At 44.7% G+C, this 22,314-nt stretch overlaps 1 protein-coding gene and 1 pseudogene across 4 annotated transcripts in view; both read left to right on the plus strand.

Annotated features, from left to right (window-relative positions):
• Positions 1-22,314, plus strand: part of RBM20 (RNA binding motif protein 20) — a 193,224-nt gene that overhangs the window by 15,597 nt on the left and 155,313 nt on the right. Inside the window, exon 1 of one of the 4 annotated variants that reach the window (XM_019813807.3) lies at positions 4,819-7,530. The exons of the other annotated variants lie outside the window; for them this stretch is intronic. Within the exon in view, the coding sequence (XP_019669366.3) occupies positions 7,502-7,530 (29 nt within the window). The 5' untranslated portion in view covers positions 4,819-7,501. Of the gene's footprint in view, positions 1-4,818; positions 7,531-22,314 lie in introns of those variants that run through there. 4 annotated transcript variants of the gene reach the window in all.
• Positions 1,763-4,760, plus strand: LOC101099330 (annotated as a pseudogene).

Here is a 22,314-nt window from a genome sequence, read left to right on the forward strand (position 1 = left end):
TCTCTTTTTCTTCTACTGATGAATCTTCGTCCAGTAATTTTTCATTGGAGAAATAATTATTACCGTGGAAACTGGGACACAAGATGGATAAGATGACAAAACTGCAGAACTTCAAGCTGGAAGGGACCCAGAGATCATCTACTTCAATTCTCTAGTGAGCAGAGGAAACTTACGTGCCTGTGAGTAATTTTAAGTCTCCTAGTGATGAGGTGTCTACAGATGTAACAGTGCGGGGGTTGAGTGAATGGCACCGTATTCCTGCTGTGCTCTAGGGCTCACAGGACACCTTTTCCCCCCTCACTTGTCCCATTTAATCCCAGCAAGCTCATGAAACAGGTAGGCAGTTACCAGTCGTTGAGGGGTCCCTAACCAACGATCGGAGGCCGCCGGCTCAGAGCCAGGCCTTCTGTCCTGTTCCAACTTGTACGTCCTTCTCCCTTTCTGGTGAATCTTTCCCCGCCTCTAAGCTGACTGCCACTGCCTTCATTCAGGCCTCCCAGCTTCTGTCCCTGCCTCCAGCTGGGCCTGTCCTCAGATCTTTCTCTTCTCCACACCAGTTCAGCCTTAATCTTGTCTGTTTGCTCAAAGCCCTGCTGTAGCATCTTGTTGCCTGTAGGTTGAGATTCAGACTGCTTAGCAGCTCTTTCTGGAACAGCCCCCACTTAACTGTCCACGCCTGGCCCTAGCTGCCTCCTGCTCTGTCTCCCTGCACTACCTTTTCTCCTCAACTCAAACATTCCTTTCCTGTTTATGGATTCTGCTTAGACCTCATGTCTTATAGGGAACTGTCCCCGACACCACACAAGAACATGGGCTGGGTGCCTCTATCCTGTGAGGCCTTGTGGCCCCCCAAAGTAGTGTTCACTCCATGCTTGCCTCTTGTTGGTCCACCCCTGAAGACTCCACGAAGTCCTTTAGGTTGGGGCCAGTGTCTTTCATCTTGGTGTCCCTAGCATCTGACAGGGTCCCTGGCACATAGTTTGTTGAATATGACAGAAGGAGCAAGTTGACAGCCACCTAAGTATAGATCTAATGGACTTTGTGATGAAAAAACCCACTCAGAAGGGTCTCATGGGTGTAAATTGATGTGGGAGCGAAGTTTGGTTTTCTCCAACGTATGCGTTATTCTGCCTGCCTGTCTGAAAAGGCTGGAGGAACACAAACAGCCTGCCTTTATGTTTGGAGAGGTGGTGTAAGGGGTGGGGGGGGGGGTGTTGGGGAACAGACCCAGGAAGTATAAGAAACCCAAGCTGTGGTCTGGCCGTACCTTCACGTCACTGTGTTAGCAGAGATAGGGCGCTGAGTCTCTTAGGTCCCACCTTTGTTAAACGGGGTCAGGGTGTAGGCTTGTTATAGGATGTGGGGTTTGTTATAACCATCAGTGAGATGACACAGGAACACGCTTTGAGGAGAATAAAGTGCTGAATACACGTGCATCATAATGGAACCAGGCTTCCTCTCCAGCCAGGGACCCGATCGTGCCTTTCAAGGTACAGGCAGTTTCCAGGCTGGATTTTTTCATCTTCGATCCAAATAGAGAGGGTGGAAATGACCACTCAGAATACCCCTTGAATCCTGTTGCATCAAAGCTTTCAACAACAGAAATTTCTGGATAACAAAAATGTTTTGTTTTGTTTTGTTTAGTCTTTTTTAAGTCCTAAGCAAACACTATGTTTATTTCAATCAATTGCTAAAACAACATAACTGAAGACAGCTGTGACACCAAGATACTTTATTATTACCTTGACATTTGTGATAATGACAGTTTAATGGTGGCAATGATAATTGGGCAGTTGACCAGTGGCAGCTGCAAAAAGGAGTTGCCCATTTGGCCTTTGAACTCACAAACGCTTTCTTTTTCCTCTTCCTGGGATGGTGTCAAGAGGCTTCCAGAAGGGTCCAGCGTTTGACGCACTGTCGTAAGCTGTCCTACAATACAGCCTCAGACAAAACGAGGCCACCCTGAGCCCCTGGTAATGGCATTGTTTACCTTTCCAAGGAGGTTGGGACAGCATCAATCCGCATGTGGTGCGTGCCCAGGCCAAGGAGTTCGTGCCGTGAGGCCTAAGGTTCTTATGAAATGAAAAAAACACGTCAGTAGGGCCGTGGTGGTTCCATGTGCGCTAAGTGTGTCCGTGACAGGATCAAGCGTGCTTTCCTTATTGAGGAGCAGAAAATCGTTGTGAAAGTGTTGAAGGCACAATCACAGAGTCCGAAAGCTAAATAAACAAATGAAGGGTTTTTTTGACTAATTAAAAAAAAAAAAAAAAGGAAAAGGAAAAAGAAAGGAGTTGCCCAGAACATAACTTAACGCCCATGATTTCTGCTCCGCCGCCCTATTAAAATTGCATTCTGCATCTCCCTGTCCAATCTCCCTTACTTTGCTTTGTTTTCAACCGTAGCACGTTTTCTCTTAATAGCTGATATAACTTACTTCACTTACTGTGTTTTTACTGTCTGTGTGTCTCCTCCCACCCAGCCTGTGTCACGTGTCACATAAGCTCTCCAGGAGCAGCAGCGTTTCATTCAGTGATTTACAGCCCCCCCCCCCCCCCAACGTAAGGGCAAGGCCTGGCACCCAGAAGCAGCTCCCTGAATATTTGTTTGAAGGACTGCATGAACTGTTAGTAAAAGTGTCAAACTTAGACACTTACATAGTGGCATTTGTTTCTTCTCTGAGCCCATCTAAGCTGTGAGCTCTATGTGTTTGGTGGTGCAGGAGGCTGTAATGAAAGTGCAAGATATGGGAATATCATAGCCTCTGGTCCTGTGTCATTCTTGGAAGTAAAAGAAGGTGCGGAACTGGGCCGCTCCTCTTGGCCCCAGGCATCAGTGACTCAGTACTTGTATGACAGGCTGGCTCTGACAGTGGCTGGTCTCGTTGGACTCTCTTTGGCAGAGACCCAAGCTGTGCATTTGGTGGGATCTTGATGCTGGACGAAGAACAGGAAGGGCTAGGTCTCGCTCAGTCCCTTGCAGTAGGGGCCCAAAAGACTAGGACGAACACATATCCAGCAATAGGGGATTAGTGAGTACATTTGGCTGCGTCCTCCCATACAATGAGGACTATCTCTGTGTGCCGTTAGAAGAAATCTCAGAGGGACGCCTGGGCGTCTGAGTCGGTTGAGCATCCGACCCTTGATTTCGGCTCAGGTCATGATCACGTGGTTTGTGACTTCGAGCCCCACGTCGAGCTCTGTGCTGACCACGCAGAGCCTGTTTTGGATTCTCTGTCTCCCTCTCTCTCTGCCCCCCACTTACTCTCTCCCAAAAATAAATAAATATTTAAAAAAATAAAGAAATCAGGGATATGTCAAGGGGAAAAAAAACAGGGTATAGAAAATGCAAATAGTTGCTCCCATTTGTGTAAGAAAAGGGAGAATAGGAAAAAAATATATTAAAAAAATACACACACACCTACACAGAAAATTAATTTCACATAACTTTAAAACACAGTAATTTGATTATACATTTGTAGTGGAATGTACCTTTTTTTTTTAATGTTTGTTTTTGAGAGAGAGAGACACACAGCATGAGCAGAGGAGAGGCCGAGAGAGAGGGAGACACAGAATCTAAAGCAGGCTCCAGGCTCTGAGCTGTCAGCACAGAGCCTGAGGTGGGACTCAAACCCACAAACCATGAGATCATGACCTGAACTGAAGTTGGACGCTTAACTGACTGAGCCACCCAGGCGCCCCTCTGGTGGAATGTATCTTAAGTTCAAAATAAACTCCCAAGTAAATCTTAAACCATTTTCAGTAATATTGTTAGTAATGATATTGGTATTACTATTATGAAACAATTATATATAAAATATTTTATACATATATAGTAAGTAATTGTGTTAAAGCCAACAGAAACCAATGTTTCCAGTATATAAAAAAAGAACAGTTTCATATTTAAAGATGTTAAGTAAAAATCCTGTAATCCTAAATTTGAATTGGAAATGTCAGTGTGAATTCCTGATATATTTTCTCTTTAACAAATAAAAAAGTATTTCCTAACTTTGTCCACTGAAATGCCTAGAAATAATGGCCAGTTTAGTAGCAATAAGCACCCATGACATCCAGATTGTGGCCTCTAAGTACAACTTCCCGCTAAAGAGAACTTTGATCCTCAGAAAAAAATGGCTGATTCCAGGTCTGGGACAGTAAATGTACAAGATGTGTTGGAATATCTTGTATCAGCAAGCAAAGAAGCTTCAAAGACCACTTGTGTCCTGTCTGGAGGACTCGAGAGCCAAGTTAAATGGCCTCCCAGTGCCCAAATATGGAACAGTTTGAGCATTAAGGAGTGTAAGTATAGTGGATGGATATACATTACATATATTACAATGTGTCACATTCCTAGTTAAAAATTCAATGGTCCTCACTAGGTTGGGGAACCAACTCATTCTGAGAACTGGTCAAGAAAGGGAAAGAATCAGACCTTTCTTATTGATTACCTTAGGGTATCCAAACTGTTGATGAGGAAATTTTCTTTTTTGTAGGAGAATACTATCTAATAAACACAGAAGGAATTATAGAATTGGACCATCATCATTTTGCATCCTCTAGTGAATAATGCGTTTAGACAACACGGTTAGTAAGTTCCTGCTAAAACATCAGGCGAAGCTGGTGGGAAACTTTATATGGGATGGATTGGGTTGATGCATTCAAACCCACTGATCATTTTTATTTTTATTTTTTTATTTTTTATTTAAAAAAAATTTTTTTTTTTAACGTTTATTTATTTTTGAGATAGAGAGAGACAGAGCATGAACGGGGGAGGGGCAGAGAGAGAGGGAGACACAGAATCGGAAACAGGCTCCAGGCTCTGAGCCATCAGCCCAGAGCCCGACGCGGGGCTCGAACTCACGGACCGCGAGATCGTGACCTGGCTGAAGTCGGACGCTTAACCGACTGCGCCACCCAGGCGCCCCCCCACTGATCATTTTTAATGTGACAGAAGAGAAAGACTTCAGGTATCATGTACCCACCGAGGTAATGCAGCAGGAAGTAAACAGCACTGTCAAAGGTAAAACCTGAATTCATCTGTGCCAGGCTCAAGGTCTAACTACTAGTTTTCTGTAGTATTCTGTAGAATACAGAATACTAGTTTTCTGTAGAAAATACAGGGGACAGAGGAACATGTCAAAACAGTACTATGGAGATAAAAATCAACCAGTTGTGAGTGTGGGACATCCTTCAGGCCTGAAGACCCCCCCCTTTTTTTTTCCAACAAGTAAATTGCAAGGATATATCAGCAGGAGGGGTTCTCTATAGATTAAAACAGATTAAAAATACTTATCCAGTCTATAATCCAGTCTGTAATTTTTAATCTATAATCTTTATTTGGATCCTAGCTCAAAAAAACAAGAAAATGATTAGATTACTTAGGACACTTGAACATACGAAATATTGAGACTAAAGAATGATTTATTTATTTATTTATTTATTTATTTATTTATTTATTTATGGCTCTGGTAATGATACTGTGATTATGTTAAGAATAAAAAGTTATTGTAGTTCAGAGGTATATACTCAAGTATTTATAGATGAAATAATGACTCTGGGATTGGCTTTGAAACAATAGTGTAGAGGGTGAGAATGGGTAGGGTAGAGAGTAAACAAGATTGACCAACAGTTAAAATTGTTGAAGCTGGGTGATAGGTAAAGGAGGTTTCATTATCCTGTTCCTCTACCTTTGTATAGTTAGAACATGTCCATAATAAAAGGAAAAAAAAAAAAAAAAGCCCACCAGCTCAGTCAGTTGGCCAGTCCTGATTCCAGCTGTTCCTGAGTTTAACTTTGGACTGTGGAGTATGCTCTTGAAATCACACAGCTAGCGATTGGAAGGGCTAGGATGGTAATTCACATATGTCTGGTCCCAAAGCTCAAGGTCTTAACATCTGACTCTGTAGAATTTCTGTCCCTCTGTGGCTTAGACTATTGTGGGATTGTTGAGATTGAGAGTGTATAGGGTTTTACAAGCAGCCATAATAGAAACATGGGGAAATGGGGGCAACAACAAAATAAGAACCAAGTCAAAACCAAAACATCAGAGTTAGTCTTCCTTGGAAGGAGGGAACTTCCCTGGGTGAAAGAAGAGAGGGTAGAAAGATTGCACACGTCCCACCTAAACCTTGTTGGGCTTTTCCTGTCCATCCCCCCACCCCGGGTTTTGTATTCAGAGAGACCTGGGTTTAAGTAGCTTGGCCTGTCACTAACGGAGTTTACTGTTCTGTGCCTCGGTTTCTTTACCTCATCTAGTCTGGGGGAGGATCACATAAGCTCTTAAATGTTAATTTAGAAGCATAGAAATTAGAAAGCAGAAGCATAATTAGTTCACCAGGATCCTGAGAATCCCGAAGCTGCGTTGGGGATTGTGTATTTGGAATGTCTTATGGTCTGGATACCCCTGTCTTGCTTTTCCAGCCCTAGAACATTCTCCAGCATTTTCTCCAGGACCTAGGGCAGCCTTACTTACATTTGGAGTTACCATTTAGTCTCAGTGAGGACGATCAGGGCTCTAAGGGTGGTAATTTTCCCAGCTGGCCATGTTTGAGTTTGTTATGTGGCTTGATAGCCAAAGGTAGCTGGAGAAGATCCTTCGTAGGTGGGTCCATAGAAAAGTGCAGCCAGACAGCTGGAGGCCAACTTCAGCTTTGCCATCTTTGAGATTGGGAGGAAAAGGTGACATTGCTTGTCCTTTCTGAAGGAAGCACCACATTTTCTTTCCCTTCTACCCCATTTACCCCTTAACGCTAACCTGCTCCCCTTTCCTCACTAAATCTAAGTCTTGTGACACACAGGGCTCAGTCCTGGCAAATGTGGTTCTTTTCGCAAACCTTTGAAGAGTTCCTGGCAAATGCACTTGGTTGAACTGCTTGGTCACCTGGGAAGTATTTAGGAGTCACACCTTGTGGTCTTTGATCCCTGGTGTCCAGCTCACTTTCCCCCACTGCGTGTGACCTGTCCACTTGCTGGGGGCTTGGGTGTGACTGAGCTGCTGGCCCAGGGAAGCTCAGCCAGAGGGAGCCCTGATTTACGAACTGTCTGGATTTAACTGAGGCTACAGCACTTTTATTAATAGAACATGCTGCATTTCCTTTTTATAAAAATATGAAGATCATTGCACTCAGGAAAATGCCTGGTGACTTTCTGTCTTTAGGGCATGTTCATCACCGGGCTAAAATTAAAAGTGAAGTCAGGCCCTTCTTGAGTCTATTTTTAACTGAGTTTAGCATATGAATGTGAACGTGAAGTCTTTCTTTAGATCTCCCTTAACTCAATTACTTACTTATGCTAAGCATCCCGCCTGGAATTTGGGTCTACCTACAGTGGAAGGCCCAGAGGGGGATAACTCTGCTATCTTAGTTTGTGTGTCTTCACCCATCCCAGCTTCACTTATATCTGGACGGTTAAGGAGGCGTTAGTCATTATACTGAAATAATCATCATCATCATAATACGAGAAAAAAAGAAAACCAACCAACCCGCCAACCTAATGGCCATTCTGTGATGTGTAGATATCAAGTAACCCCTAATTGGTACGTATTTTTCCAGGGGCTCCAATTTAGGAGCAGCCACTTGGGTGGAAGAGGAGACACGGGATTGCAGAGAAGACTGTGTCATTCAGGCAGAAAGTGCGAATGGCCCTGGCTTACCAGGGAGACTTGGGACAACAGGTGGAGGGAGGGAGAGGGGAAAAAACTTAGCAAGTGTCATTCCTGTCCAGAGAGTTCCCGATGAGTGATGGGAGTGCTGGGGAAAACTTTCAGAAACCCTCTTAAATTCCCGCTTTGAAATCGTTTTAATGTCTGCTCTTTGAGGACTGTGAAGGGAGGGGGGCAGAGGGGCCGAGTTGATCCTAACTCTTAAGATTCTTTGGCCTAAAGTTTCACTTGAAGGCAGGGACTGACAAAAGCTCTTTTTTGAACTTCTTCCTAGGGCCTTTCCCTGTGGACGCTTTTTGAGTAAAACACTTTTTTTAAAAAGCCTATTTATCATGATCACTCTTGGCCCTTGTTTTGTTTTGTTTGTTTGTTTGTTTTTAGGACGGTCATTTTGGGTGAAAAAATATTGACAGTTTGTTTCTGCTGATGTCATTTTTCTTTGCACTTTTACGTGAATGTATATTCAGCTCGTGGTGTCCTGAACCCTTTTAAGGTGTCATTTTTAAGCAGAGGAAGAACTTCCTTCTGTTTTTTTGGTATGACAGCAAAGCCATTGTTGAGGATAAGCAGAAGATTAATTTAAAATGCCAATTACTTTTGCTAATCCGCTGATGGTGAGGTTGTTTATGGCTGGAGAACTATGAAAATGTTTCCAGATAAAGTGTGAGAGGGGAGAACAGGGAAGGGGTGTGTGTGTGAAGGGGCAGAGGGGTAGTTAGGGGGGCTGGGAATGGTAATTAAGCAATAGGCACCTTCCATATATCGCATTTTCTGTTAAGAGCAGTCGAAATGAAGTATGATGTGTTTATAGGCCACCACCATCTGTCTGAAAAGTCTCCTATGGGTTTTTGTCTGCAGTTCAACAAACCATTTACTTGCTATAATGATCTTTTCAATAAAACTTTGGGTTAAATGACAATACTTTTGGGCTTAGGAGGTTTTCAATTCTGAAGACTTTGTACTTTCACTTAGTTACAGTAAATTTTAAGGGATTGGCTCTCCTAGCTAGATTGAGAGTTTTGGGCTATGTCCAGTTAGTAAAACATGGTAAGGGTAGGGGTGGGGAAAGCTATGCGTTGCCACGGTCCTTAAGCATAGTGACTCAAGGACGTTCTCCTGGCTTCTGGAGGAGGCACCTGTGTGGGACCTGGAGCATGGACAGACCCCTGATAGAGTTGTTGAATTCAAAATAATAGGCCATCCCTCTGAAACCATTCAATTTCACCCTTATTAGTTATTCAGGTACTTTTGTCTTGGTTTTTATCTCCATTCAACTCTGTTCCTTAGTGAATCTAACGATTCATCTCTTTGAAACCTTTTAGTTTCACCTTGGTTGGTTGTTTCCGTTAAAGAGAACATTTTTGTCTTGTTTTTTCCTTGCTTCAACTTGACCCCTTAGGGGGTCCAAAGGTGTTTCACGCCTTGGAGTTTCCGGGTGGATCCAAGAAATGGTCAGGATCACGCTTGTCTCTTTCTCAGGCACTGCTGGGTGGTACCTGGCACAGGTAGATGAGGGAGTGAAGAATGTGTGGCACGTTCTTAAATTGTCCTCTGAGAGGAGATCTGAACCTCAATTTCTCACGACCAGATTCTGTTTCTTTAGATCGGTGCTTGTGTGTGAAAAGCCTCTGGCTTTGCTTCTTTCACTGTTACCATGATTTGTGGGATTGAGGTTAGGCCTGGAATCCTCACCGAGTTCCTCTCAGCTGGAGTTCGCTAACACAGCGGCTGAGAGCGGTGCTAATTCCAGCTGCCAGCAGGAGCCTGCTCCTTCCCTGGCAGGTGGGAGCCCCCTCCGTGAATATTTGTATAGAATCGAACCATCCCTGTTGCCCATTTTCTTCTGAATGCTCTGGTTTGTGAAAATGTAGCTTACTCTCATAAATACTTTGACATGCTTCCCTTTCTCCAGGTCTGATTTATAACAGCACTACCGTAACAAGCTGATGGGTAACTTTATTTTATTTTTTATTTTAAATTGAAGTGTAGTTGACTAAAGGGAAATTTTGAAAGAAAGAATAATCATCAGTAATCTCTTCGTTAGACTCCATAATTTGCCTAGTTTGTCTTCGTTCTTTTTTTTTGTTGGGTCATGTGCACATAATTTGAAACATGCAACTTTATATTCTTTTTTTTTTAACATTACGTTGTAAATATATATATATATATATATATATATATATATATATATATATATATATTTGCAGCTGCATCATTTCATAATTTAATTGTCCATGACTGCTTGATATTCCACTGAGCTGATCTACCAGAATATATCTAATTATTCACCAACCGATGGACAATCATGATTTCCAATACTACAGTAATGGATATATCTGCATGCACGCAGCTTTGGAATATTTCCCAGGAATGGGATTAGTAGGTCAAAGGGCATGAATATTTTTATTACTCTTGATATATTTACCATATTGCTTTACAATAAAGTTGTACCCATTTACAAAGTTAGCAGTAAATTATGAGGGTATGAGTTTCACTGTGAAACTTAACAATAGTTTCACGAGAGGATATGAGAACCCCTTTGCCACGGTTTGAATCCCAGCTTTGTCACTCGCCGCTTACCAGCTGTGTAAACCTTGGGCAAGTTCTAAAGAACTTCCTGTGCCTCAGTTACCTTCTCTGTGAAATGGGGATAACCATAGTACCTACTTCATAGAAATGATTTAGTTAATATTTGTATAGTGCCTACAACAGTGTGTGTGTAGTATCATGGTGTGTGTTTTTAATTTTTATTGATTTTTTATTGTGAGAGAGAGAGAAAGAGAGTTTTAGCAGAGCACAGGGGAGGGGCAGAGGGAGAAAAAGAGAATCTTAAGCAGGTGCCACTCTCATCAGGGAGCCGACCTGGGGCTCCATCTCACAACCCTGGGATCATGACCTGAGCTGAAACTAAGAGTCCAACATTCAACCAGCTGAGCCACCCAGGCACTCCTGCTGTGTGTGTGTTTAACAAACACATCTCTCTAGGATTTGAAACGATTAATTTAGGGGAGCATGGATTGCTCAGTCCGTGAAGCATTGGACCCCTGATTTTGGCTCAGGTCAGGATCTCAGGGTTGGGTGGGTTCTAGCCCCGTGTGGGGATCTGCGCTGACAGTGCTAAGCCTGCTTGGAATTCTCTCTCTCCTCTCTCTCTGACCCACGGGCATGCTCTCTCTCTCTCTCTCTCTCTCTCTCTCAAATAAATATTAAAAAAATAAAATTTAATAGCAGTAGTGACTTCATTTGTTAAAAACATTTAAACACGTTTATTAACAGTACTTCTAAGTAACACTCCTTTTTAAGTCTCTCTTTTGGAAAAGGTAAGTCTTACAATGTTAATTTACAGCACAGATCCAATCTGGTGGGTTTATTCATATTACAAACGAAGTTCTTCCTTAAGTTTTTAAAACAGAGAGCCCTGTATCCCTTTAGGGTGGGGTCTGAAGGTCGGGAAGGGTTAGCTGGCCCCGAGGCGCTGAGGCTGGCAGCCCCCCAGGAATTCCGCAGGCTTAAAATCAGGTCTCCCCGCCTCAAGTTCTGGGGGGACAAACGTGGGTATTTGAGGGCCTGAATAAGAGGCTCTTCTTCCTCCAGCGTTAGAGGACTGATAATGCAGAATCCCGATTTTAAGGCGGACATGGTTTCTACCTGGGGGACTTTGGGGACCCCTCCTCCCTGCGCCCCATAGCGATGCCCGGGACCCTGCGGTAGGGGCAGCACTGAGGCTGAATTCATCCCGACACCCCGCGGCCAGGGGCGGAGGGCGGCAGAGGTAGCAGAACTTGGATCGTTATGGATCGATCAGCTTTCCTCTCCTTAATCCTGGTTGTTTCTGCTGAACCCTCCGAATAATTTAATCCTTGTGTGTGTTTACAAACAAGAAGCTTGAGAGGGGCGCCTGGCTGGCTCAGTCCGTAGAGCAAGCGGCTCTTGATCTCAGGATCCTGAGTTCAAACTTCACCTCGGGTGTGGAGCCTACTTTGAAAACCACCACCACCAAGAAAACCAAACTAGAAGCCTGAAAAATCTCAGCGAGCCGGTCCAAGGGGAGGCTCCCCGTGCTTCGCGTGTCACCTGCGCCCGGACCCTGCGTCCCCTCCACGGAGACCACCGCGGCCGGCTGCCTGCCGCCTTCTCTCAGACGCGCCGAGCTTTGGGGGTTGTGGGCAGAAAGCGCCCCCGGCCAGGGCGCGGCGCGCGTGCGATCTTCCTGCGAACGCGCCCGGGGAGGTGTGAGCGCCGCCAGCTCGCTCGCGCCGAGTCCTCGGAGCCGCGCCATCCGCAGCTTCTGTCCCCTGCGTGGAGACTGCTCCCGATCTGGGGGGGTGGGGGGGGGGGTGCCCGGGGGGGGGGTGCCCCAGCGACCCCAGGAGAGATGGTCGTCTCTCCTGGAGTGGGAAAGCGGCTTCTTTTGGAGCGCTAGTGCTCCCAGCATACCGGGATGTACCATGAACCTGAACCGGTTCGTTTGTCAAACGCGTAAGACGTGCGTCTTCTAGGGCCGTGGAGCAAAGTAGGAGAAACCCCGTGTGGTTCCACTCTGCGAAGTCGACTGCTTTTTTCTACACATACACTAGTTTTCTCTTTCTTCCTAGTTTTAGTTGTACTAAAATGTTCAATTTTGAAGTCTGTCTTTTTTACTTAACATTATTTTACAAACATATATACTGGCTGCATAATATTTTCTTAAGTGTATATAGACATTCCCCTGTTGGATATTTGGGTGGTTGGGTTTTTCTGTGGTAAACATCTTTTTGCCTATAACGTTTTCCATGTTATGTTACAGGCTCATGTTGTAATTATTTGGGGCAAAGTGTAGGGATATTTTTAAGTCTATCTATTTATCTATCTATCTATCTTTCAAACAGCTTTCCAAAAAAAATTTCACTCCTGCTAGCTGTGGTTCAATATATATTCTATGCCAGCCTCACCAGCACTGCTGAGAATGAGAATCCTGGTGGGATAGTGAAGCCAAGGCCACAGATGAGGGGAGATGGGCACTGACTGTGAAAGCCTGCTTTCTGTAACCCACTATTCCCACTTCCTGCATTTGGAGGACAGTGGTTTATATTGGAATTGGGGGAATGAGATTTAGTTCTGATTTGGGGCCTGAGGTGGTTCTTGAGGTTACCTTGGATTGGGGTGTTTAAAGGAGAGCACTGTCTGAAATTATCATGGCCTTGTAACCCATCAATTTGGGTTACATGTAGAGGGAATACCATTTTCTATGTGTGGGATACGTTTTTGGGGTTGGCTTCCATTTTGAGCAGAATGAGTCCATAATGGAGAGGTTTTCCCTGGGCAGTTTGAGGAAGTATCTTCCTGGCATGGACCTGAGGTGGTTTTTAGCATCCCCCTACTTTTATTTTTTATTAAAAAAATTTTTTTAAGAGAGAGAGAGAGAGTGCACACTCAAGTGGGGGACAGGGGCAACGGGAGAGAGAGAATTTCAAGCATGCTCTACACTCGGCATGGAACCCAACCCATAAAATCAAGAGTTTGATACTCAACCCACTGAGCCACCCAGGCGCCCCTCCCCATACTTTTATACTGCGATTGTTAAGGTTGCTGCCTAGAGAGAAAAGGTATCCCTCTTCAAGAGTGCATTTCATGTGTCAGGTGGATGGGAAGGAATGCAGAAGTCACAGCTTTAGTCTGCAAATGTACTGGAAGGGCTGGGTTTTAATAATAAGTGAGCTGTGTAGGATGGTATTCATGTTTGGGTCGTTCATGGTCAGTTCTTATGTCCTGTACAATCCATGAGAAAACCTGTAACTGTATCACCAGTTCATTCTATGCCTGAGCCTCATGTTCCTGGGGCTTCGCCTACAACAGTGAGCTCTTAAATCCTAGGCTGCTGTATTTGCCACGCTGCTGATCTCGAGTTAGAGCGAGATTCCAATGTCCTTCAGCTTAAACAAGTTCTGAGTGTCTCCTTAAAATTATTCTCAATTTCCAGCCCATTTCCAGATGGCGGGCAGACTTGAATTATACAACCTGTAGCTGGACATTTGTGTCGTGACTACATAAGCTGAATGATGTCTCCTAAGTCTTTGTGGATCCCTTAGAAGCTCACTGGATTAATAGTGTTGAAGGTTTTTAATCTGAATAATTTTAATTGCATTTGGAAGCCTGCATATTAACAAGCTGGTAGTAAGGCAGCTTGGCATTAAGAGTGATAGTGCTCTAATCTTTGAGATAAAATACATGGTCTGGTGTTTTTGAGGATGTCGATGGACTGTATTTTTTAGACTTTTTTTTTAGTTCATTTTCGCTGTTGGAGATAACTTAATTATCTCAAATAATTATTTTTTAAATGCCTTAAAATAATATAAGCCAATAACTTTAGGATTCTCCCATCAGAGGATATACCTATTTTATATCTGTGTCTGTGTGTATGCGTGTGTATACTAACTCTGTGTCCTGGGCTGCAGAGAATATAGAAGTATCTCCCATATAATCTTTTTTTTAAAAAATTTTTCAATGTTTATTTATTTTGAGAGAGAGAAAGAGACAGAGAGAGAGCGTGCATGAGTGGAGTAGAGGCAGAGAGAGAGAGGTAGACACAGAATCCAAAGCAGGCTCCAGGCTGTCAGCACAGAGCCTGATGCGGGGCTCGAACCCACAAACCATGAGATCATGACCTGAGCCAAAGTCAGCCGCTTATCTGACTGAGCCACCCGGACTCCCCTCTCCTGTATAATCTTTAAGGAGCTTGCAACCAAGTTGCGGGGATAAGGAGAACAAAGCTGAAATATTTAATGAATGTTTCAAGATGGGATATGATTCAATATTCACAGTGTGTTGCTGACTGATGGTGATGTTCTAAGTGCCAGCATTATGTGGTGCAAATGGTCTGGAAGGAGGCCAGCAGGACCTCGGTGTTTGGCGAAGACATCCTGGAGGGGTGGGATCTGGAAGGGCCTTGAAGGAATGGACAGGTTTTGGGTGGGTGGAAGTGAAATTACTGAAGTTATACCCCGAGAAGACTCTAGTGGAATAAAGGAGAAGAGAGCCTGGTTAGGAGAATAAGATTTTTATTGACCTGTGAAGGGTGAAAGGTTAGATAGGACGGTGGGTCTAGGCTTGGGAGGAACCCAAAGTCAAGAAGAGAGGCTGATTCTTAAAACCACCACCACTGCTGTCATCATCATCGACAGCACGTTATTAGCAGCTAACCTTTGTCGTGTGCTCACTACATGATTCTAAGGGCTTTCCGTATATCTTATTTAATCCTCAGACAACCTTATGAAGCAGATAACAATTATTATTCACTCTTCATGGCAGAGGGACCGAAACATAAAGAAGTTAAGGAACTTCCAGCTAGTAGGAGGCACAGTTGGGGTTCAGACAGACTGAACCAGGCAGCCTGTTTTCTGTCGGAGCCCGTGTTCCTCACCACGATGTAGTACTACCTCTTAGTCATAGTTGAGAACTCCTGATGAGATTAATGTGGCTTCATCATGTGCAGGAGCCTGGCCTTTCGAGTCGGAGAGACCTGGACTCACATTCCCGCTCTACCGCTTATTAGCTATGATCTTGGAAGTTATTTCTGTGAACCTCGATTTCATCACTTATTTATTTTTTATTTATATTTATTTATTTATTAAAAAATTTTTAAGGCTTTTTATTTATTTTTGAGAGAGAGAGAGAGAGAGAGGGAAACACAGAATCCGAAGCAGGTTCCAGGCTCTGAGCCGTCAGCACAGAGCCCAATGTGGGGCTCAGACTCCCGAACTACAAGATCATGACCTGAGCTAAAGTCTGACACTCAACTGACTGAGCCACCCAGGCTCGATTTCATCATTTATGAAGGAGGGATAATAATACTTCAGGATTTTTGGGAGGATTAAATGAGATAGCATACATAAATCACCTAGTGGGACGCCTAGCAGGGAGTAAGATGGCAGGAAAGGATTGTTACCATGGACTCCTATTTCTCAAATAAAAATTGGGCTGAAATTGGTCGCTGAGTAGAAAAAGGAATGAGGGTAAGAGATGATTCAGGTAGAATTTATTTGGTGTCACTTGCAATAATAATTAGCCAACACAGATACCAGATGTGGAATTCCTTCTGGATCATTCCAGGAATGGACTATAAATTCCAGATGTGGTTCTACATGGCTCCAAGAACTGACTGCATTTTTCTTTGTCCTCCGAAACTTGGAGGGTAAAACCAGGACATTACCATTGTACTGAAATTAAGCACAGGATCAGGTGCCAATTGCGCATTCCAGGGGCTAGAGTCAGGATCTGCTGAAATCAGTGTCCTCCCTCTTCCTAATGGTGCCGACCGCAGATAATTGCTGTGCCTCTCAGAGAGAAAAATAGATATTTGAAAGTAGAGTACTTAATAATCGTGTATAAAGTAAGACAAGGCATGGAATAATTATAACTGAGACAGAGACATTTAAGCAACACATTTTAGAGGAAAAAAAGAAGAACAAAACAGCGGAATAAAAACTGTTCCCTAAGATGAAATGCTAATTAGAAATATCACTGTCAGAGTTTATGGAGAAAAAGCACTTAGTGCTTCTCACGTCGGAGTCCTTGCACATTCCAGACGGTCCACCTGGTAGTTTTTCCTCTGTGTGGCATTCTGTGGTTGTAGTTTCTCTTAACATTGCTTCCTCCCAGAATTTCAAAAGTCATGGTACAAATGTCTACAAAGAAGAGCAATTTCCTTTTCCGATGTTCAGTTTCCTTGTTTGTGATAAACCTATTTGTTCTTGTGTCTGTGTCCTCAGTGTAATTCAGGTTGTCTTCCTTGGAACCACTGAATGTTCTTTGTTGCTCTCAATCCAATATTGGTTTTGACATTTGGAAATGCAAGAAGCTATAAGGAAAAATAAAAGTTGAAAAAATATGTAGTGTGTCTGAAAATGTGAAAAATTTTATCAAAATCCCAGAGTTGCTGTAGAATTTTTAAGTTTTCAAATAAGGCTGGAATCAGATTGCTGCTTGCAGACCTATTTGGTGCTAAGTGGTGTTTTGGAAAAGCTGGAGTGTTGCCTATTATTTAATTTTATAAATTTTCATTCTCCTTTCTCCCTCCCTCCCTTCCTTCCCTTCTTTCTTGTTTGTTTGTCTGTTTGTTTATTTTTTTTTTAAGTAATTTCTACTCCCAGCGTGGGCTGGAACTCACAATCCTGAGATCAAGCGTCACATGCTCTTCCTACTGAGCCAACCAGGTGCCCCTTATAAATTTTCTAATAGGTGATTTTTACAACAGAGGATTGGTGATTTTAATGGACCTGTGTTTTATGTTTCTGATCTTCATGTAATGGATGTCTATCCAAAGGTAATGAGGTCGACCTGGCTGGTAAAATAATGGCTTTCCAAATTGTTTTTCTTGAAGTTAAGGGTTTTCACATCCTCCAGAGCTCACTGCCTCCCATTCTAACCCATGGGACACTTCATTCCTAGTTCATTCAACTAGGAGAAGTATTTATTGAACACCTACCATGTTCTAGGAGCTGTCATAGGTGCTGAGAGATGAACAGAAATGGATGCGGTCATCATGGGTGGAGCTTATAGGCTAGTGAAGAAATCACACATAAATCAAAAACATACAGAGAACTATGAAAGCATAAATTGACGTAAATAATATGAAGGAATGAAAGGATTTCTCTAAACCAAGGTGGGGGAATAGAACTCTGGGAATCATGAAAAGTTTATTCATACAAAACATTCCTGGGGTGCCTGGATGGCTCAGTCAGTTAATTGCCCGACTCTAGATTTCAGCTCAGGTAATGATCTCACAGTTCTTGAGTTCAAGCCCCACGTCGAGCTCTGTGCTGACAGCTCAGGGCCTGGAGCCTGCTTCAGATTCTGTCTTCAGATTCTCTCTCTCTGCCCTTCCCCTGCTCGTGCTTTGTCTCTCTCTCAAAAATAAATAAACATCAAAAAAATTTTTTTAAATGATCATGCAAAAAATGTGCAGGTGTCAATGCATTTAAATACATCATGTTGCCATTAATTGGCCATGAGGGTGTCCCTAAATGGAATTCTGTTTCAAGACACATTTGAGCCCATGGCCACGCAGAGACCATGAACAGCGAATCTTCTCGTAATTTGCTCTGTTTTAGTTGAAGCAGCCTCATCCCCACCGCAGTGTCACTGAGGAATGGACCCCCTGGGTCAGGGCCGTCATGGAAAACATCTGATTGAGTGACTTGTCCCTTGTTGTTCATTTCTGACCAGATGCAGTTTGGTTCTGGGAAGCATCCTTGGGTGTGCAAGGCCAGAGTGATCTGAGTTCTGCTGCGAGCTCCTCTGGTCGTTGAGCTTGGCCTCCCTGAGGCCAGGAGAGGTGGCATATGAAGATGTTGAGCTTGATGACCTCAAGGAGTCTTTCTAGGATCAAGTTTTATTTTGGAAGAAGCAGGCAGTAGAAGAATGTCCGGGTAGAATCACTTTATACTCAATCAAGACATGACATCTATATGACATTTTTATGGTTCGATGCAGTAGGGGCACTAGGTTTAGAGTCTGAAAGTTCCAGGCTTCGCAAGACCATAGTGGACTCCTGGAATGATGTGCTTTATACTCATTCAGGCCCAGAGTGTGGGTGAGTTCATGCTCCATTGCAACCCTTGTTCAGAGACAGGGAGGCTCCAGAGTAGGTAAGCATGCAGATTCTGGGTTTAAGTCAAGAACATTCCACTAAGTAGCCATGTACACTTGGGCAGGAAACTTGGCCTTCTTGAGCCTCAGTTTTTGCATCTATAAAATGGAGCCTCACTTTTTCTCATCTATACTCTTCTCTGTCTCCTAGAGTTGGAGCAAGGATGAATGAAGGGTGTATAAAGTGGTTAGCATGGTGCCTGGTACATAGTAAGTGCCCAATAAATGTTCATGGTCACTTCATTTTTATTTTTTTTTCTTTTAAAGTTTTTTTTTTTTTTATTTTGAGAGAGATAGAGAGCATGGAAAGGGTGGAGACAGAGAGAGAATCCCAAACAGGCTCAGCATTGTCAGCGCAGAGCCCATTGTGGGACTTGAATCCATGAACCCATGAGATCATGACCTGAGCCGAAATCAAGAGTCGGCCACTTAACTGACTGAGCCACCCATGCGCCCTGATCTTACAGTATTTCCCTTGAGATATTCTTTTTTTAAATGTTTGCTTATTTTTGAAAGATAGCAAGCACGAGTGGGGCAGGGCGGGGCGGGGGGGCAGAGGATCTCAAGCAGGCTCCACGCTGACAGCAGAGAGCCCTATGCGGGCCTTGAACTCACGAACCATGAGATCATGACCTGAGGCAGAGTCAGACGCTCAACTGACTGAGTCACCCAGGCACCCTGTCACTTCATTTTTCTTATTCATCATTATTATGGCTTCTGCTATTGTGGTCCTTCAGTTGGGCGTGGCATGTAAGCCCTGTGTCTTGGGATCCTACCTGTGGTGTCTGCTTCACAGGGTCATTTTGAAAGTGAAATGTAACTAGGGTGAGGGTGAGGCGGTGGAAGGCTGGAGGTCTGTCTGTCTGCAGCTTGGCTGGTCTCTGAGGGAGGGGTTTGGCTGAGCCTGGAAGGCAAGCTTGTCTTCCTCCAGCCCTGACAGACCGAGGCCCATGCAGACGCACTTCCCATCCAGGCGGACAGGCCCGGCCCGCAGTTGGTTCATTTGGTGACTGTCATTCACAGCTCATGGCATCTCATGCCAGAGGCAGTCGGAGGGCACCTCCATCTCAATTTCGTCTCCAGACTGACCCTGCCCCCCTTCAGCTTCCTTGTTTGAAATTGCCAGAGAAGGGCACAGTAGGACAGCACTGCTCCTAAAAACAATTATATAAGCTGATTAAAAACAATAAAGTCCAGAAACTGTGAGTGGTGGTGCTCGAGCTGGGCACCTGTTGTCACGCAGGCTGCCCTGGGGGAGAGCGATTAGTTTGTTTGGCAAAACCGCTGGAATGTTCTTGGTGGGGGCGGAAGCTGGGGAGTGGGTGGTAGGTTTGCTCCTTGGGTGTGTTGCCTCCTTCCGAGCAGATGCGCCTGAAAGAATTTCTAGGAGGGGGGGGGGGGGGATGGCACAGCCCCGGGGAAGGCCTGAAGGGCTGCTTTGCTGTCCAAATGGCCCATTCATAAAATGCCTCCTCTTCCTTCTCCACAGGGCACCAGCCACTGTTCAGTTTTTCCCACCTCAGGGGTTCATTTCCCTCAAAGGGGGAAGGAGGAGCCCTGTCAGCTACAAGGGTGGTAGGAGCCTCCGTTCTCCAAGCTTCATCCGTTTTACTACTCACCCAGCCGGGTATGATAGATGGCCTTGGCCTCATCGGGTCGTGTGTTCAGCTGTGAGCCAGCATCTGCCAAGGGTGTTTGGCCAGCGGCAGGACTGACACACACGGTTAACCAGCCTGGGCTCCGGTGCTGTGTCGCACGGTGGCTGTCACAGTGACAGCTCACCTGGGGGCCGGAGCTGTGGGCGCTTGGGGGAGGCCCATCTGACCTTCTTCCATGGCTCGACTTGGTGGTGGTGGGGGGTATCCTTCCTCTTCGCCCCAGCCTGGTCCACTTAGACTGGGGCCCATCAGTAAGGCCGGGGGGAGACAGGTGGCTCTTGAGGGTCACTTTGCCCAGCTGCCGCACCCACACCATTTCCCCCCTGCTCCTCCTATGTACTCCCCACTCGCTTCTGTTCCCCTTTGCTTCTCTTTTCTTTCGACTTCTCTCTTGCAGCCTGTGTCTCTGGTTCTCTCTCTGAATTCTGGCATAATTGTAGACGTGATTTGTTAAAATTCGCGATCAATCCTGACCGTGTGTCTCATGTTCCTGGCCGAGGGCAGTTACTTGATGGGAGAGAAGCAGGGTGCCCCCTGTCACATTCCTCGCTGACCATGTATGGGGAGCCCTGGAGTGGATGAAGAAAGGATGCCTCTGCTGAAGGCATTCCACTCCCTCATCAGGACCGCTCGAGGAGCTGGTGATAGAACTGACCCTGCACCCCAGGGACACACGACCTCCCTTTGCTGTCAGCCCAGCCTCTTCTGCGAGGGTCTGCGCCAACCCACCCCCGGCTGAGACGGGCAAGAAAATCTTCCGTCCGCCTGTTTTTTAGGGTCGGGTTAGGCTTCGGAGGCCACATGGAGAGATTTCGATGTCTGTGTTCATCCTTTTATTTAGTGCTTTATATTGAAGGACCGGGATCCCCAGGCTATACTATATTTTTAAAGACAGCGCTGGTTAAAACAAGGAATGCTCTCAGTTAATCCTGTCTGCCTTCAGATCACCTGCGCGAAGTGTCAGTGACACTGAAATTATTTTCACAGTTGCCTTTAAGCCGGATAAAGACAAACCTCCTGGAGAGGGCCGCTGCTGCTCTCTCAGCCTCAGAGCAGGCTCAGGAGTTCATCACGATGCTTTTTTTTTAACTTTTTATTATGAAATAAATTGATTTACAAAAAATCTGCAAAAATAGTAGAGTTCCTGTATGCTTTTCGCCCAGCTTGCTCTTGTGTTCACATCTTACATAGCCACGGTACATTTATCAAAACCAAGAAAGGAATATTGGTATAATACTAGTAACCAAATTATAGACTCCGCCCCGCTCCCTGAATTTAGCAATTTTTCCACTAGTATTCTTTTTTTTTTTTTTAAGTTTATTTATTTTGAGAGAGAGAGAGCACAAGTGGGGAAGGGGCAGAGAGAGAGAGGGAGAAAGAGAATTCCAAGTAGGCTCTGCACTGTCAGCGCAGAGCCTGATGTCGGGCTTGATCTCCCAAACCGTGAGATCACAGCCTGGGCCGAAATCAAGACTCGGACACTTAACCGACTGAGCCACTCAGGTGTCCCTCCACTAGGGTTTTTTTTCTCTTCCGTGATGCAATCCAGGATCCCACCTGGCATTTGGTTTTCATGTCTCCATCCTCTCCTCCAATGTGTGACAATTTCTCAGTCTCTCTTGTCTTTCATGACCTCAACACTCTGAAGAGTCCTGGCCGGTTATTTTTGAAAACAAGGATCAGCCAACGTTTTCTGTCCAGGGCCAGATAGTAAGTGTTTTCAGCTTTGCAGGCCACATGGTCTCTGTTGGAGGTTGGAGCCCCTCAGCTTTGCTACTGCAGCACAAAAGCAGCCTTAGACAGTACGCCAGTGAACGCGCATGGCTGTGTTCCAGTATAATTTCATTTATGAAAATAAGCAGAGGTCCAGATTTGGCCGTCAGACTGCAGTTGGCCATCCCTCGTGTGAAAAAGACCCTCGATTTGAGTTTGTCTGATGTGTTCTCTCGGTCAGGTTGAGGTTTTGCATTTTGAACTAAGAATCCCACAGAGGGGGGATGGGCATCACTTAATCACTTGGTTGAAGTGGTGTTAACTGTAAAGTTAGAAGGTGCTTTTTTTCCTTCCTGTGTAATTAAGAATATCTCAAGGGAGATACTGTAAGATTATGCAAATACCCTATTTCTCCTCAAACTCTCACTTGCTAATTTTAGCATCCATCCGCAGAGCTTGCTGCAACAGTTATTACTGTAATCTTCTTTAAAAAAATTTTTTTAATGGTTATTTATTTTTGGGAGACAGACAGAGTGGGGGAGGGACAGAGAGAGAGAGAGGGACACACAGAATCTGAAGCAGGCTCCAGGCTCTGATCCGTCAGCACAGAGCCCGACATGGGGCTCGAACCCACAAACTGTGGGATCGTGACCTGGGCCGA

Source organism: Felis catus, chromosome D2 (assembly GCF_018350175.1).
Source record: "Felis catus isolate Fca126 chromosome D2, F.catus_Fca126_mat1.0, whole genome shotgun sequence".
Taxonomy (NCBI): Eukaryota; Metazoa; Chordata; class Mammalia; order Carnivora; family Felidae; genus Felis; species Felis catus.